The following is an 18,358-nucleotide window of genomic DNA, read 5'->3' on the forward strand; positions in this document are numbered from 1 at the left end:
TTTGACCGAAATAAAAATATTCCGACCAAAAATCATTCCATTTGGCAAAAAATCCGAAATAATTTTAGTTATTTCCACTTGTTTTTGAACCAAATGAGATTTTAGAGTTTACAAAAGTACAAATGAGTTTCAACATAAAAAAAAAAAAGTTGGTAAGATTAGAGAAAGAAGTAGAATCTTTGGATAGATAGATTGTACATCTCACACCTTGGTGTGTTTGTCTTTTCGAAAGTAAATAAAAGTAATTTTGGTCCGTAAATGCGCACTTTTGTTGTTTAGTTCACTATAACTTTACTTTTCAGTTAAAATTCAAACTTTCTAAAATAACATATTGACGTCAACTCACCTGTGTGAAAAAAATATAAAACAATAATAAATATTAATTCATCTCTTATATTTGTGATTTTATGTCAATTATTTTTTACTAAATAAATCGTAGAATCGTGAAAACTTGAGTTTCACAACTATACGAAATAAACTGTGAAGAAAGTTAGTTTTTACTAGTACTCTAGTTTACTTGGAAATCTATTTCAATCCAAACATTCTCTTTAATATGACAAACTAATTATATTGCTCAATATATAATGCGAAGATGCTGAATAGATCTCTCTCCTCTTAGAATGCACAAATTTTTTAAATATTTTCGTATTAAAAAAATAAAGACCAAGGCCTTGTTTGATGTTGTGTTTATTTTTTATTTACAATTTTTTTTATATATATAAATAGGTATAAGAATGGATAGTAAATTGCTTACAATTCTTTCGTTCAAATTATTTATTTGATAACAAAAATAAAATATTAAAAATATTTTTTTGCTTTAATTTTTTAAAAAATTAATTGCTTAGCAGAATATATTCTAAGCTAATCAATGATAATATAAAAAAAATTATTCATCCAACACATCAAATTATACAGAATTAATATTTAAATAAAAAAGAAATGATTCATCCAACGGGCGTAATTCTCTGTAATTTCGTGCGCAAAAATTTTTCTGCACGGAAACAAATTTTTACCGTTCATTAAAGGCAGGATTAATGGGAACGCCACGTGGACGGTGAGGATTAATCTGGGCCGTTGTATTGGACTCGGATCCTAACGATCGATTCGAAAGTCGAACCGAACCCGCGAAATTCGAAAACCCGCTACCCGTTCCCTCTCCATTTCCCGCGCGATGTTTTATCCTCCTCTACCTCAAACGCTCAAAACAACGGCGCCACCAACCTTCATCGTCCCCAACAATGGCGACCTCCTCCTCCGCCGAGGACGTCTCCTCCCTCCTCTCCCTCCTCTCCTCCTCCCCCTCCCCCTCCCCATCCCTCCTCCGCTCCCTCCTCCGCTCCCCGCGCCTCCTCCCCCTCCTCCCCAACCTCGACCCCTCCCTCCTCCTCTCCCTCCTCGACCTCCTCGCCTCCGACCTCGCCTCCGCCGACGCCGCCCTCGCCCTAGACCTCCTCCCGCCGCTCCTCGCCCTATCGATCGACGCCTCGGGGGCGGCAATCGCCCCTCCGATCCTCGATCGGATCCTCGCCGCCGATTGGTCCAAGGCGCTGCTGGTGAAGATCGCCTCGATCCTCCGCGACCTCCCACCGAAAATTAGGGTTTTCGTCCCCGAATTCGTCGAGAAGGTCTTCGCGGGAATGATGGGGGTCGATCTCCAGGATCTGCCGTCGCTTGTGTACCAGCTACTGCTTTTGGTTTCTAAGGGAATCTGCAAAAGGATGGTGATTGCGGGATTGTTGGGTTTCTTCGGGGAAACCCTAAAGGGGCTGCCTTCGATCGTGAGGCAGGTGGAAGGCACAGTTTTGATGCACTTCAGCTTTGCCGTGAAGCAGGACCCTTCGCTAGGGCAGGAGATCGTCGCCACCGTTCGATCTAATCAAGGCGCTGTCAATCACTTTGCCGTCGCCGTCCTGCTGTCTGCCGCGAGGGTTCGGCGGTTCAACGAGAGTGCGATTGGAGTTCTCCGAACGGTGGTGGTATCTTCTTACAGGGATTATAAGCTCTCTAGGTGTTACTTCGCAATCATTTTGAGAGATTTTCTTCATTAACTTTCTCTGTATTTGATCTGATTGTTATGGTAAATGAGCTAAAGTGTCGAATTTGTAGGGACTCCAAGTGGTTGCCTGATTGCCTGAAAGAAGAATGCCTTGAAACGGCCAAATGTGTGGAGAAAGCCTTCATAAAAGCTGTGAGGAGTTTTCAATCTTAAGAATATTTGCACTCAATTTGGTGGAATTTAAGTCTAAATTGGTAATATATTTTAGATTAATGAGAGCAACTGTGGGAGGGAGCATCTAGTACCTAGCATTGTTCAGTTATCCTTTCTTCTACTTGAGTCTGTCGACAGCGACAATAGAGAAGAAGATGGTGTATCTTCATCTGGAGGCTTGTTGGGAATTGGGGAGCTTGGTATTCAAATGCTAAAGATGCTATTTGAGGTCCACGACATGGCGAGAGCTGAGGTTTGATCTTTTTTCTTTTTTTTTTTTTGGTGCATTAGTTATCTCAGATAAATGAACTAGTTATATTTGTATGTTTCTCGTGGTAGGTAATATTTGATTTTTTTTTTGGATTGGCTTTTAGCTAAATTGCTTTATTCCTAAATGAAAAAATGAATTGCATTTGAGTTTCTTTACTTAAAGATTTGTATCTTTTTGCATTTGAGTTTCTTTACTTAAAGATTTGTATCTTTTTCTGTCCTCGGTCTTCAGATAATTGAGCAGTGCAAATTCAGGATTCTTTCATTGAAACCTCAGCGAAGCACGCCAGTTATCAGGTAACACAGAAACACGATTGCACAAACTATAATATCTTTCCGACTAGTTTGTGGTATGGTATTGACTAATACTCTCCATTATAATTCATTTTGAAAGGTTGCTCAGTTGTTTAGTTCAAAGCTATCCTTACCCAATGCTAGATCATGTTGCACACCTAAAGGAGTTGTTGGACTACTTCACTTTCATGCATGAAAAAACTGCTACTGACCTTATCAATGGCATCTTGCCTCTTGTCAAATTCAGCCATGACTTGCAGGTATTGGCTCCTGTATTGTACTTTGTGCCCGATGTCCCTAGCTATGACAGCAGCTTCTCTACTCTGAAAAATAGTAGAATTGTGTTTGGCAAACAAAAATCTGGAGCCTTTACTGTGTTGGGCGATTAAATAAGCTTATGAGCCAAAAAGTAGAAGTTTCAATTCGTAACTTTTGCTCCGGTTGCAGCTGCTTGGGGACTTCAAATGAAAACGCTGTTAGTATTTTTCCCAACAGCTATACCCAAATAGTGCTTTTGCAAAAGCTCCTGTGCCAAACAAGCCCTTTCTGTATGAATTCAAGCAGATAGAATTGCTACTGTAGTTTTAAGTTCAGTGAGCTCTGCAGGATTACATAATTTTGGTTGTAAGAAAGGCCATGTTTAAGAGAGAGGATACTGTTCGAATTGCTGCTGCAAATGCTATTGTTGATCTGATTGTAATGGAAAGTAAGTTCAAGAAAAGTGGTCCCCTGCAAGAGTCATCCAGCCAAGCAAGTTGCAGCCAGCAAGCTGAGATAACCTTCAAGTCAGGGAGAGAGCTTTTTCAAGACCTCAGTGGATTGCTTCGGAGGTGTCTATCGCAGCAGGTTTGATATTTAGGCTAATAACTGTCTGCCCTTTCAAACTACTACTCTTTTTCGCTTGGCCATTTTGTAGGCATTCTGTTCGAGGATTTGGCAGCTTTGACGCAGTGATTTTCCGCCTTTCCCTTTCTGCAATTTTGGACTAAAATATTCTTCAGATGACCAAAGCTGGTAAAAATGGGAAATTTTGCTCTGCAAAAGATCCTATCCCAAAGTCGCTAAAAACGAAAAATAATGAATACAAACAAAAAGTGAATCATCTTTACAACAATCCCTTCTCACTTTGTAACTTTAGCGTGTTCCCTGATAGGTACCTTGCTTTGACAGGCTACTGTAAAAGAGATCTTATATGAGGGGCTCATTAAAATTGTTCTGTACGATCCTTTAGTCGCTAATAGTATCATCAGTTTTCTGTGGCCTCATTTCTCACCCTTCTACAATGAGGTACTTCATTTTTGTTCTTGTTCATGCTTTTTTAGGCAATTGTGTCTCTAAAATCATTTTTTTGACCAATAATATTTGTCTTATAAAACCAAATATTAGTAAAAACAGTAGAGTGCTTTTGTTTTTTGCAGGATGCAGCGTCTCCCCTTAAAATGGATGGTTGTTTTAAGGTTGACAATGACAAGATTTGCGTTGTTGAACCTCTGGATTCCCTCCTGTCCTGTGTATCGTGGATTCTTCTACTTCAGCAGCAAAGCAGATCAGATAATCCATCTAATTTTGCTTGGCCATGCTTCGATTTTTCTCCTTCACAAAATCACGAGGTTTTTTTTTTTGTGTATTTCCTTCTTGCGCACTAACTGAAGTTAAAAGACTTAATTCTTTCTTTTATACTTCTTACTCATTCCAAATGCAGGTTGGGAGAGTATCATGCAGTGAATCATTCTCAAAAGCATTATCCAAGATCCGTAAATTCTTGAGAAAATGCACTAGTGAAGGTGTGTATTCCTTTCAACATTAGTTGAGTAACAACACTCATTGACTTACTGACTCAAGCTTAATTAGCTTAATTACTATGTAATTAAGGCCTGCATTGCTTGACCAGAGCTTCTGAAAAAACAATTAGGGGCTGTTTGGTTTGGTGTAAGTGAAGGCGTGGAACTCAAGCTCCATCACTTCCGGTGTTTATTTTGTTGTACGTTAAAAAAAAAATAACGTAACTCAAGTTAGGTTATACTTCCACTTCACCTACTCTTAACTTTCCTTTCTGGAGTGCCGAACTCAAGTTTTACCACACTCAACTTTCTCTAAAAAAATTATTAAATATTAAAACCTAAACTCTACTTCTTTTAGAATGGGTTAGACTTACTTTTTTTTACAATGGGTTAAAATTACTTTCAAACAATAATGAGGGATTTTATTATTTAATAGGTTGGATTTTATAGGAATAAATTTAGTTCTATATTTAGGAGGTAACATAATCCACTTATATCAAAACAAACAATAAAACTCAAAAAATTAATTTCACAAGCATCAAGTTACACCAAAACAAACAGAAAAAGTGACTGAATTCAACTTTCAAACTGTACGAGTTACACAAAAACAAACAACAAAAAAATAATCATACTTCAGGAAAACTCAAACACCTCTGCAATTTAGTTATGTTGGATTTAGAGATTCGTCAATCCAAATGCCCCCTTATTGTGTAGAATTATTCAAAGAAGCAATGAATTTTTCATTAATATCTTCTCCATAGTATCCACTCCAAAAGTAAAAGCTTTAAATTGGATCTTTTACTTTTGGACCTATGAAGCTCATATTAGCTTTCCTCTATTGCAAAAGCACTAGACTACCTGTCTGCTTTTCCAGAATCTTTTGCTAGAGTAGAGAAGCTTTTCCAGAATCTTCTGCTAGAGTAAAGAAACTATTGTAGAAGCCAAGTCAAAAATGCACAATAGCTTAAATTGCTTCACAATATGAGTTGATAACTTACTCGTTGATCAGATAAACAACTACAGAGCCAGAATAACAGCTCGCTTGCCTCAGGAGTGGAGGTTAGACATTGTCGTCATCTGGCCTTGCTTGGAATGATTGAGGTATTCATTTCTATTGCTGCTTCAGAGCTGGAGAAAGCAACGGATGAAGCAAAAGTTGCGCTTGTAAAAGAAATAATGGAGCTCACTAATTCGCACAGTTTTCTCGAAAAGGAATCAAGTAAAAGGAATAAGATTGCCCAAAGAAAAGGGCCTTCAAATGATGTTTTGAATAAAAGGAATACCGAATCCAAAGAAAATTCACATGTTTCATACCACAGATTAAATCAAACAGGGGGGCATTTCTTTACAACTTCAAGTCTCCATGAACTTCTAGTCAGTGCAATCAATTTGTATAGTGACTGTTACTCAAATGAACCTACAGCATCTCAAAATCATAGTCAATCATCTTGTTGGAAGAAAATGGAACAGTGTTTGATATTAATATCATTTGCACTGAGGGCTTGTCTCCACCATTTAAAATCTGTTGCTACAATGAGAAGTGGACTAAGTGATGATTCTTTTAAGACATTCTTCTACGGAGATGTAAAAAAGCTCGGACGACCAATAATGCAGCTGGTGTGGCTGCTCAAGTCACTACCGAAGCTTGAGAAGGACTCAAAGAAGAAAGAAGCCAAAGGGAAGAGAAATGTCGAAAGCAAAGGGACTCAACTCTTTTTAGCATTATTGTGTTTAAAAGAGTTATTTATGGTAAGTTTATCAAAGGGCCAAATTACAGAAGTGATTGAGGATCTGCTTACTCTGTCTACCTCAGAGCTGGGTGAAGAAGATACATTAAATGCTGCCGAAGGTATCAATCGGCAGGAACAGTTGATAGTGGATGATCAGGACCTAAGAAATTTGCATTTGTTTTTGGATAACAAAATGAAGCCGTTGTATTGCCAGCTTCTTATGTTGTCACTCCCCCGTGAATCCGAGGTAACTCTTATTCTCTCTTTTGTGTAATAAGTTGAAATGGGTCTTATGAATTATAATGTGTAATGTTTTGATACAAACATATAGGGCAGGGGCCCCTATACCTTCTTTTCAGAAAAAAAAGTAAAGAATATTTTCTCCAATCCTTCTTTCAGTGTTTGAAGTTTGAACTAATCACTATAGCATCATGAGAGTCTTTCTTGCTATCAGCGTTAATGGTCTATGTTTTTTTCCTCATATTCAGCTCTATGGCCTAATTGGTGACAACCCTTAGAATGAGACTGAAAAAAGAACATAATGAGTTCTGAAAACAAAACTAGATGAACATGCTTTTTTTTTTGTTCTTGTATATTTTTCGAAGCATACAATTAGTTATATCAATTTTCCCATTGTACGTGAAAAATGAAATAAAATGTGTGAAGTTTCTCTGGTAATTTTCTTTTTGATCTGGCATCCACTCATCTAAATGAGTTAAAGCTCTTCATATTTTACAGGTCCTAAGTGAATTAATTTCAAACATTGGAAGAAAGCTGCCACCTAAACAAAGGAATTCTCATGGAATATGGGCTTCACGTATCTGTCAGAACAAAGCAGTTGAAAATCCTAGTGCTGCACGTGGTTTAGTAGCACTTGCCTTTTATCTTCTACCAAGCCCAAATGACATGGTTTTTCTACAAGAAATATCTTCTGAGCTACGAAAAGTTATGGGTTCTGAAGATAAAGAACCACTAGAGACTTCTGAGACATTTCCAATTATTAATCATTCGACAAAGAATGCACTTTCTACTTTTCTCATTCAGGTGTTTGAATCTTCTCTTATCGAATTGGATTGGACTTTACTGAAAATTAAAGCAATCCTCACCGTCAGCAATGAATCCACTAGCCTTGGTAAGTCGCAACAATCCGGTGAAAGACCAAACGGGCTAGAGTTGGAGGAAGCACTTTTCACCAGGTCGGAGTTGATCGTGCATCTGCTTTCATCTTTTGCGGAAATGAACCTTACAGGTAATTTTCTAATTATACATCTTCTGAGACAGCATCTTGCTGTTTCATTCATCATCTTAGAATATGTTTTTATGGTAAAAATGCAGATTCTCAAGCAGAACAGTTTTTGAAAATAACCACAAAGTTTTACAAGCATCTCGCTCGTATGACAAAGCTTCAGATTGCTCGAAAAGGATACAAGCAGTCATTACCTGGTCGTAAATTTCAGACACTAGCAGAAGTGACTTGCACAATGCTTACAGCTCCGCTCTATAATTTTGTTGCTCTTGTGCAAAGGGTATGCTTTTGTCTTCCATTAGTACATTAACTTGGTGATTTGGCCTTTCTGCAAAACAACAAATGCACTTATTGTGAATCTGTGAAAGAGGGACATGTTTCTTCTTAGCAACTTTAGCTAAATCACCGCATGCTTCTCAGCTAAAAGAACTACAGTGAACATTTTTGAACTACAGTTGCCTAGTTTTGAAATTGTGCATTGATCATTCAAACTGTACATCACAGTTCTCTAGTGGAAACTGAAGAGCAGTTTTTCCTGGAAGTTTAGAAGTAGACAATTTTCGAAATGGAAAAAAGCGTCACTTTTTTTGGATTTTACTGAAAGATCTACAAAATTTCACTTCTAATTTCCCTGCTATGACTCTTCTGTTTTATCGCAATGCAGAACCAGCAAGAGAACGGGAGGACTAGAGGAATCCTTAGCAAGATCAAAAGGGAGAACAGGTGTATCCCTGAACTGATATTCCACATTGAAGACTACGAAAAATATCTGATACAACTCAGCAAAATTACAAAGATCAACCTGCTGAGGCACGCAAAGCGCAGTATTTCGAGGGATTTTAGGATACTTCAGGCAAAGAATGTATCTGTAGAGAAAGAACAGCAAGAAGCTGAGCTAAGCCAGGGCAGTTCTGCGTCATCCAAGGGCAAGTCTAGTGGAGATTCCGAAGGCCCAGACGAAGAAAACGCATGCAAACCGGTTTTTTCGGATGAACTGCGCGGTAGTATTGCTGGTGAAGGTTCTGAGAATGAGAAAGAAGATGAAGAGGTGTCAGTGAGAAGGAAGAGAGCTAAGAAGAGCAACATTGTTCAAGATTCAGATGAGGAAAGATAAAATGTGAATTTATTATATGCTTGTTTACAGTGTAGGGTGCTTACGCTATAAGTTTTGATGGCGAAAAGGATTAGATGGTTGTGATTTTTGGTAATCTCTGTAGATCATGACTGAACGTATGATTGCAAAGAAAGAAATGCAACAATTAGAATTTTATGTATTGTTTGAATTACATAATGTTACTTTGAAGTTCCTAGGGAATGTTGGTGGATGTTTAACCCGAAGCAGTATCAGAGCTAATTCTAAACTTTCACCATTCCGTGAGGCTGTGGATTTGGTTTCTACCTTCAATATTTTATCTCAATCTCTAATATCATTTGTCAATCTCGAGAAACTCAACTGTTGAAAGTAATGTTTGAACTCACAACCTTATGGGTGGGAGTTTGGAATTAGTTTGATATCATATGATCCAAAAAATCAATCTACTAAAACAAAAAGTATTATGTTTGATATGTAACATGAAAAATGCTTTGGGCCTCTCAAAAGGGTTCTATAAGTATTGGGCTTTTTTTTTTTTTGGTCTAGTACAGATCACTTCGTAATTTTATTCTGTTTTAGTAGAATAATATTGTTTATCAACAGGCGGTATAACCAAAAAATGTGTAAATAAATAAGGAAAAAATTGTTTGACTTGCTCTATCAAAATATTTGTAAATTTTTCGGCCATCTTAAATTATATTTAATTTTCAATTTAAGAAATGTTTTTTTCTCTCATAGTTAATCAAATATCTGTACATTACATAAAATTTTAAAAAATAATTTTTGAAAATATTATTTTAATATAAAATTACTCTATTATGTAAGGATTTAAGTGCCGTGGCACGAGATCGTGCCGGAAAGTTGCCGGCATGGCACAACACGGTACGTGCCGAGCCATGCCGATGCGTGCTGGTCAAAATTTTTTTTGTCTACCGATACATAATAACATGAAATATTTATTTTTTTTAAGCAATAAAATATTCTAACTATTTATTATGTCTTTTTATCACATCTTTTGAAATTTATTGAAAAAATTACTTACTAATTTAAAGAATGAAAGCTTTTACGCTATGTCATCAGCAGAGAATCTGTATCGTGCGGGTATCTTATACGCACACTGCGACATGGTGGATACGGCCCGGGCCGACAGACAATTAAAATTTTGTTCCAAGCCGTTCCCTCCGGTGACGTCACTCCCCTTTTCCTCGAGGACGGTGAGCATTGCCTTAAATTCACCGCAGTGATGTACACAGCATCACCTCCCTCTCCTCCCCTCATACTCACCTCTCTCTCTAAATTCGAAATTTAGGGCTCCCTATACCTCTCTCGCAACCTCGAACAGCGATCACCTCTCGTCTCCTCTCCTCTTCCTAGGGTTCGCGGAGGTGTGGGGGGGGAGAGAGAGAGAGAGAGAGAGAGAGAGAGGGGTTCGTTGAAGGTGCGATCTCGGAGGGGAGGAGGAGGGGAATGGCGGAGGAAACCAAGCGAGGCGGAGGCGCGGTGGCGGCGATCCTCCGGGGATCCTCCGACGACCGGAAACCGGCGACGGCGACGGCGATGGCTTCGGCGGCGGCGGCGCCATTGAAGATCACCTTGAAGAGCGCCGACATGAAGGAGGAGATGCGCCAGGAGGTCTTCGACTGTGCCCGCGCCGTAACGATCCTCTCTCTCTCTCTCTCTCTCTCTCTCTCTCTCTCCGCTTTAATCTTGGTTCTTGATTAGGGTTTAGTTGTGTGTGTTCTATAATCGTGTTCTACGATCTATTATAGGCGTTCGGAGTGCATAAAGTGGAGAAGGACATTGCGGAGTACATCAAGAAGGAGTTCGACAAGAACCATGGCCCAACCTGGCACTGCATTGTCGGCAGGAACTTTGGTATTTGCTCTTTTTCTTCTTCTATTTGAACTCATTTTATAATTTGCTATTCGAAGAAATGTGAATGACTTGGAGGAAATTAAGGTTAAGGTTCTATTCTTGCTAGTTCATGCCCTAGATCTTTAGATGCCATGCCATGTGATGTCTCGAAGAAGATTAATTCTAGGTAGATAGATTGTTGCTAAGCTGGTTAGGTATCTGTTAATGGGCAGTAGTTAGGTACTTCACCAGTTTAAAAAATATTTTGCTTACCAAAAATCTGCTGTGCTTACTTGGCACTATGATTGTATGTTTTTTTTTTTGTTTTTTTTTTTTTGTTTTTTTTTTTTTTTTTTATGATGGCTGATTTTTTAACTTGCCATTTGATTTTGTTCATTAAAGAGTCCTGGGTTAGAATGGGAAGTGATTAAGGATTCTTCAAAAATGTCCTTCAAAGAAAGATTATTTAAGAATGGTAAATTCCAGGAATTATAGAAGTTTTTAAGGGAATTGGTTAAATATAAAATTGTATCTTGACGAGGTTATGATGTAAGGAATCACATCCTGAACAAATTGGGATAAGATTAGGCTTATTTCCCAATTCCCACATCTAACTGAATTCTGCTCTATTAAACAAAAGGAAACTCTTCTTTTCTTTTCGTTCCTCTTAAGTCTTAGTTCTTTTTGCTTTTTTCTTTTCTCGGGTAGAAACTGTAGAATGCTGTTGTAGAAACACAAGAATTTGCAGTAGAACTTTCACTTTTCTGAATATTGCAACTGAATATAATGAATTAATTCAAAACAGAGCATCTGATTCTACATGGAAGATGTTAAATGATATTCTTAATCCATTCCTTCTGACAATTATGAATAATCAATCTCATATAGCTCAACAAAACTACAAGTGATGATCTCTATGTACCTTGCATCTGCAGGTTTCATTATGATAGATTCATTTGACAGAATGACACATCCTGTCTTATTTGGTAATGCTATTTAATATCTCAAGTCACACCTTTGTTTATGAGGAACCAAACAATGAAAATCAAAGTGATGTTTCTCAATTTTGCAAGGAAGTCATTGATCAGTGATCCTATTTAATAGGTTATGAAAGAAACAGATGGTGTCAAATTAATTTTTCTAGCTATCAAATAAGTCCTCCTGTCGATCCCTCTAACCAATATGAAACTTAGTTGACAATGATGATAGAGATGAAGAACAGTTTGAAGGATGGCTTGGAACTGTAGCAATACTATAAAACAGGCATGATGAATCAAGATATCAATTCGAATTGATTGGGTTAGAGATTGACATGAGAACGTCATTTTCACTGGATGAATCCTTTAGCAACTGTGTCTGTTTGGTATACAGATCGATGGCAACATGGATGAAACATGTGGGTATTCACACAACTTGAGCAAATTGTTTTCATTGAATCTTAATATATTGGATCAGATTAGTTTTGATTAAGTTCAATCTAGTTGATTTGAGTTGGATGGTTCCTTTCCTAAGTGAGTCAATTATTCTTATGTTATGTCGGATTTGAGATACTTCGATGTAGGTAAGTTACTTGAAGTTAAAACTAAGTTTATTTTTAAAAAAATTAATTTATTTTCATTAATTTTAAAATTCTCTAGCAAAATTTCATCTACACGGTGTAGATTAGATACACGAGAATAGAATCAAATTCCTGTGGTAAGGTACTGTAGTTTGAGGGTATTTAAGATGTAATATTTTTTGGTAATTTTATTGTTTTATATTCTTGTTGGATTAAAAAGGAGAGTGTAAAAGAGCTATTGAGAATGAGAATCATTAAAGGTTTATAATTTTCCTGCTTACTGAAAGAAGATAGATCAGTTTGGCATAGTAAAGTCTTTTGAAAAACCAGTTTGGCATACTCTTCTACCCATTCTATGAAGTCTTCTCTTTGAGGCTCTCTTGTTAAATCCCAGGCTTTTGTAATATCTGCTAAACTTCCTCCCCGCTCTTTTACTTTGACTCTCTGGCTTGACGTATGCATGTTTGTTATTAACTAAATTTTTGCATAGTTTCTTTATCATTTTACTGTTAAAACCCAACCTTTTTTCTTGTATCAGCACTTACAAATAAAATGTGCGGTTTGATTTCTCTTGAACACTTCCAAAAGCTGTTAATAGTATCTGATCTGATGTATCTTATGTGTCGTTGTTTGTTATGTTTTTCTTTTATCTCATGCAGAAAGTTCATAGATCTTATTGCTTGGTGTATCAACTCAATTCAACTAAAAGTTGGATTAAGTATGTGATTAATCAAAAGAAATCAAGCTGGATCTGTTTTCTGAACCTTTTCTTCCAATTTAATTTAAGCTGCTTTTTCTCTTAAATTAGTTGTCTTTCATAACTGCCTCCGACCATTTCATTTTCGGCCCCCTTCTACTTTTCTGGCATAACCTTTTTTTTAATAATTTGACAATTCCTAACAGTGAATTTTCTGCTCAATCATGTCTAAGGTTTGACTATATCAAATGGCCTCTCTCATTTCATAATCAGTTTATAGCAAAATATCTCCATTTATAGTCCTATGCTTTGTTGTATCAAATGCTCGAAATGCTGGTTTCAAAGTTTGGTTTTGACTAGCTCCTGAAGTTTCAACTTTGTTAGCTTCCGTGGTTGCTAGAGTTGCTTGGTAAAAAGCTGTTGAAAAGTTCTGGACCATCATAAAATTAGAAAATTGGAAAAATGTTAACTAGTAGCCAAATTTTGATATGTAAGACTGTTACTTTTTTGAGGAACTATAGCAAACTTTTATGTTAGTTTGTATGGAATAAATTGGAGCAAGAAAACATAATATGTATAAACCCTTAGATAGATAAACAAAAACACTTCTGAAGGTGCTAAAAGACAACTGAATCACGTTCTGAATCGAGTATTCTTGTAGCTTCGGCAGATCTTATTCTTTTCCAGAAATTCAGCAAATGTTATTGTTGCTGTATTGTTCCCACAGAGATCTTCTTACATTCATTATCAGCTCCCTCTTTAATTTTTTAGAAAAATTACCGCTGACAAATTGGAATGGTTCTATCTGGCTTCTTTACGGAACATAACGACTGATGATGGTTTCATCTACCTGTAATATCTCGTGCAATCATCGTTTAACATTAGCTTCATATCTTGGTGGTGCCAGGCTCGTACGTGACGCACGAGACCAATCACTTCATCTACTTCTACATAGACTCAAAAGCTGTCTTGTTATTCAAATCTGGGTGACCGTGAAGCTGATGCTCACACCAATTCTTCTGATCTCTCTCTCCCTCCCTCATGCCGGGCCGCCCTGTGTATCTTATTCCCTTTATGCATGTACCGTTAGCCGGGAACTGAAGCAGCTAAGTACCGTGGTTATGTCTCTTATTTGAGGAAGCAATGGTTATATCTTTCTTGTGAAGTATGTATTGTATTTTAATCTTTCGCAGTAGCAATCTTATATCATTTGAACTGCCCGCGATAACATCTCCATTTGGTCTTCACCCCTTTTTTCAAAGGATTTATTTCAAATTTGTAAAAAGAAGATGTAATTTGTAGGACGGTAGAAAGTAGAGATGGTATAAAGAGCAGATTACTCATGCGGCAGCTGATGTGGTGGATCTTGTCCAGGCAGTAATATGGCTAGCAAAGCGTTGGGTAAGCAGAAATACCAATGCAAAATCTTCAATTTGGTGCTTTTACTTCTGCTGTTGAAAGAATCTGTGGAAAAAAATAAATTTAATATATTGCTTTTGGTAAGAGCACTGCTTGTAAACATTCTGATAGTAGGCAAAGCAAAGCTCAAGTCATAGCAGGCTTTACAGTTGGTGAAATGGACGTGCGGCATATAAACATTCCTATTCAGTTGGTGCGAAACCTCCTTATACAGTTATTAAGTGGGTAATTTTTTTTTCATAACAGATACATTTTAAGTTAATTAATCATTATATAGCTAAGCTGTATTTTAAAACTAAAAAAAACACTTCAACTATGCCAGGTAGGGCCAAACTTTTGCCTTTTGGGACGATAGTTTTGCTTCTTTTGTCTCACGAGTAAAATAGAAGAATACTTGGCAAACACATAAATAATAAGATTACAATTTCTCCTCTTTGGAAACTAAGAAACTTACAGTTGTTCAATGTTCTGACAAAAATCACAAAAACATTAGAGATCAAATAGCATCAAATAGCGACCCCCAAAACCACCAAATCCTAATCGTTCACCAAATACCGGCTAAAAAATTTCACGACTAGAAAAAGCAAAACAGAGCAAAATTAGCCAAAATTACGAGGATATATACAACCCAACAGGGCAATTCACAATTCACAATTCACAGCAGCGCAATGGAAGAAATGTGGGCGTCGTCGAAGCTCCAGAGCCCTCCCATGGCGTTCGCCTGCTGCGTACACTGCGGCGGCGGCGGCAGCGGGGCCGGCGGGAGCTCCTCCTCCTTCTCATCCTCGTCGAGGACGACGACTCCGCCTTCCATGTACGGTATCTGGAAGAAGCTCATCACGCTCTCGTACTCCCTGAGCTCCTCGCAGAGCCTCTCCACCTCCCCTCCCCCTCCATTAACATCATTATTATTAGGGTTGGTAGTAGTAGCAGTATTAGTACTACTACTACTGCAACAGGGGATCGAAGAATGATCCTGAGGAGGAGGAGGAGGAGGAGGAGGAGGAGGGGGTTGGTGGTGGTGGTGGTGGTGTTGATCTTCTTGTTGTTGTTGTTGTTGTTGGTTAGTAAAAAGAATGGTGGGGAAGTTGAGCTTGGCCTTTTTGCCGCGGATGCGGCGGGCGGCGCGGTCGTAGGCGCGGGCGGCGTCCTCCGGGGTGGCGAAGGTGCCGAGCCAGACGCGCACGCCCTTCCCCGGGTCCCGGATCTCCGCCGCCCACTTCCCCCACGGCCGCCGCCTTATCCCCCGGTACTGCGTCTTCCGCTCCCTCTCCCTCTCCCTCTCCCTCTTCTTCCGCCCCCCTGCGTCCGTGCATTTTATATTATATTATCATATATAATAATAAATAAATAAATAAAGGGCGAACTTCAAATATCACTCCCGTCGTACCGTATTTTTTTATTTTATTATTCTGTCGTTTAAAATATACTAATTTAATATTCTCAATTAAACATTGAAGTTTCTCATGTGCCGCAAAAGAAATTTCTACATGAATATCACTTTATGTACTCAAACTTGCATCTATGAAGTTTTATTTNTACAAATTTTTTTTTTTCGATATTTTATCTAGATTTATTGAATATCCACTTTAATACTCTTTAGTTTTAACTTTATCGCTGATTTAATAAAAAAATTAGTAAAATAGATAATAAAAAATAAAAAATAAAATTACTGGGTGTTAAACCACATAGTACTAAAATAAAAAAATATGAAACCACAGAAAATATTTAAAGTTTATCCTTCTTAAAATATAGAAAAACATTCTTATTTGTAATTTTTTAACCGTCAAATTATTTAAATTTTGTAAAATATTAATAAAAAAATTTAATAGAATACACTGTTAATAAATCTTTACAAATATTAAAATAATTTGGCAGCTAAAAATTCACGAGCACATAAAAACACAACAGAAGCTCAACTCAATTTTATATACGTTTTCTTTTTTTTAATCTAAGCTACATATGTAAAACTTAAGATGATAATATATATAGAAGAATATTTTAGAGAGAGAGAGAGAGAGAGAGAGAGAGAGAGAGAAATGTTAACAGTTAATTTACACACCTTTCTCCGTTGAAACCGGATTGAATTCTGCGAAATCGGAGCCGTCGGATCCGCCGGAGAAGAGAGAATCGGGCCAAATGCCGCCGCCGCCGCCGCCGCGAGAGTTTTTGCGCGGCGGGATGAGGTCGGAGATGATCGCGCCGCCACACATTTTAATTTTTTTTTTTTCAAATGATAATTAATCTCTATCTCTATGAAAAAAAAAAAAGGAACGAATTTAACGAGCTTTTTTTAAAAATACGAAGCGAGAGAATCTAATAGAAGAACGTAAAATTTATAGTGGTTGCTTCAGAAAAGCGCTTATATTAGATGGAAGGGACGAGAGAGTTGGGACTTATTTATAGCGGGTTTTTTTTTGGAAACGCGCTTCGCTGCAAAACGGAAAACTTTACCTCGGATTCCACCATGTGATTATTATTATCCTTTTTTTTTTTTTCCGCTTGTTCTAGAATCTGGAGGGGCATTTCGGGAAAATTGCCCTTATAAAATTTGATTAATTTCATTTGTATTCTTGCAAATTTAGTAAATGATAAATATATTTCAATAAAGATTAATTTTTTATATATTTTTTTAAAAGAATTGTGATATTTTCAAATGTATTTCTGTTATTAGAATTCGTTATAAAATTTTAATTAATCATAGGTTAAATACTTAATCCTGATTAGTTTTTGATATTTTTATTTTTTTATATTATGCTGTTATGACTTATGATCTTTAGAGAGATATATTTATGATTACAAAATTAAAAATATAAATAATTTTTTAACGATAACAAATTAGAAAGATATATTTAAAATATTAAAATTTTTGCAGATACAATATATAAAAGTTAAACTTTACAAAAAATATAGTTATCATTCACTATATTTATAAAAATCTGTACGAAATTAACCCTAAAATTTAATTACTTTTTCTAGAACCGCTTCTAACAGCTAAACATAAGCTGTAGCCAAAATGACTTTTTTGAAAAAAAAAAAAAAAAAAAAAAATGTTTGAACCAACCCCAGCGGGTTAAGCCACTCGTCTTTACCAACTCCAACCAATCATAAGATGCCACGCGTGGACCAAAGCCCACCAACTAACGTGCACCCGTGGACCACCACCACATTCCCGCGCACATTGTTTTTATTTTCCTTCTTTAATAGCCGTTGGTTTGACTCCCCCGGTCCACAGATTCAACGGCTTGGGATTGAAGGAAGCGTGAAAGGAAACCGGTGTCGTCAACGACTTTCTTTATAGCCTGTGGGGCCCGCGCGGGTGTACGACTGCGGCTTGTGCGGATGCATCGCCGACTTTGGGTCCTGCCGAGGAGTGTCGTCGCCGACTTCTTAAGACGAGGGAGTGCCTACTGATAGGGACCTGAAATTGAACTAAAAATTTGGTGGGGGTTGGTTTTAATAGTGAGACTGTTCCGTCTACCATTTGTTATGTAAATTGTATGAATTTTGAAACCGTGCGAATGACTAATTAGACGGTCGACTTCTTTTTTTTTTTCCCTTTAAAATGTATCCTAGCGAGACCGTCTTATGATACAGCGCATGTCTCAAGTTCGAGACTGTATTCATCAAATTTTTTAATCAGTGTCTTTCTTCAGGATAATTTTAAGAAAGTTTTATCTCTTTTTAACAAAAATAGAGACGAAATGTCTATAATTTTAGAGCACTTCGTACGTCGTCAATTACGTGAACAACACGAATCTCAAAATCTTATGAACGATGAATAAAAATGTCTCACGTTAGGAACAGCTCCCACTAATATATTTATCTTTTTTTTTAATCTCATTTATTTTTTTTATTTTCAGCAATAGTCGCAGATTAATAGAATATTTGCCCAAAATAATTTTAGATCTTGTGTCGTATCGTTGTCATTCTTTTATTTATTTTCTTTTAAAAACACAAACTTCTTGGACTATGCAAAGCAATAGTTGTTGCCAGTTATCTTTTAAAATTTATCAAAATTTATTTTTTGATCCAAATATTGAAATCAAAATTATTATTATTCTCACTTTGAATAAGTCCGTTCTCTCTCTAGCAAACTCTTTTTGACTAGTCACGTATTTTATTTTTCCAAAAACTCGGGGGATCTTCAAAGTAAAATGGCTTTAAACACGCATTTTAATGCCAATTTTTGTCTATATATTTTACA

The 18,358-nt window shown here is 37.0% G+C and overlaps 3 protein-coding genes across 3 annotated transcripts; 2 read left to right on the forward strand and 1 right to left on the reverse strand.

Moving 5' to 3' along the window:
• On the forward strand, nt 1,416–8,816 carry LOC109723790 (Fanconi anemia group I protein; the record flags this gene model as incomplete). Its single annotated transcript, XM_020252276.1, has 13 exons — nt 1,416–2,008; nt 2,107–2,188; nt 2,265–2,462; nt 2,712–2,776; nt 2,874–3,033; nt 3,380–3,619; nt 3,944–4,060; nt 4,192–4,383; nt 4,476–4,557; nt 5,564–6,531; nt 7,023–7,533; nt 7,620–7,810; nt 8,195–8,816. Coding segments are annotated over 13 exons (3,849 nt in total), but the record flags the coding sequence as incomplete, so codon positions are not given.
• Nucleotides 9,893–14,075, forward strand: LOC109724370 (dynein light chain 1, cytoplasmic). Its single transcript, XM_020253164.1, has 3 exons — nt 9,893–10,276; nt 10,393–10,498; nt 13,640–14,075. The coding sequence occupies exons 1-3, from the start codon at nt 10,091–10,093 to the stop codon at nt 13,720–13,722; spliced, it is 375 nt and encodes a 124-aa protein (XP_020108753.1). The 5' UTR covers nt 9,893–10,090; the 3' UTR covers nt 13,723–14,075.
• Nucleotides 14,546–16,550, reverse strand: LOC109724369 (ethylene-responsive transcription factor ERF071). Its single transcript, XM_020253163.1, has 2 exons — nt 16,214–16,550; nt 14,546–15,453 (listed from the first exon to the last, which is right to left on the reverse strand). Exons 1-2 carry the CDS (start codon nt 16,362–16,364, stop codon nt 14,807–14,809), a joined length of 798 nt encoding a protein of 265 aa, XP_020108752.1. The 5' UTR covers nt 16,365–16,550; the 3' UTR covers nt 14,546–14,806.

This window comes from Ananas comosus, linkage group 18 (genome assembly GCF_001540865.1).
Source record: "Ananas comosus cultivar F153 linkage group 18, ASM154086v1, whole genome shotgun sequence".
Classification (NCBI taxonomy): domain Eukaryota; kingdom Viridiplantae; phylum Streptophyta; class Magnoliopsida; order Poales; family Bromeliaceae; genus Ananas; species Ananas comosus.

What these genes read in the sequence shown, in the direction of transcription:
- LOC109724370 (XM_020253164.1), top strand. Translation starts at nt 10,091, where the DNA reads ATGGCGGAGGAAACCAAGCGAGGCGGAGGCGCGGTGGCGGCGATCCTC. An exon ending in TCTTCGACTGTGCCCGCGCC is followed by an intron (nt 10,277 to 10,392) that starts GTAACGATCCTC and finishes GATCTATTATAG; the next exon opens with GCGTTCGGAGTGCATAAAGT. An exon ending in CATTGTCGGCAGGAACTTTG is followed by an intron (nt 10,499 to 13,639) that starts GTATTTGCTCTT and finishes TGGTGGTGCCAG; the next exon opens with GCTCGTACGTGACGCACGAG.
- LOC109724369 (XM_020253163.1), bottom strand. Translation starts at nt 16,364, where the DNA reads ATGTGTGGCGGCGCGATCATCTCCGACCTCATCCCGCCGCGCAAAAAC. An exon ending in TCCGGTTTCAACGGAGAAAG is followed by an intron (nt 15,454 to 16,213) that starts GTGTGTAAATTA and finishes GCACGGACGCAG; the next exon opens with GGGGGCGGAAGAAGAGGGAG.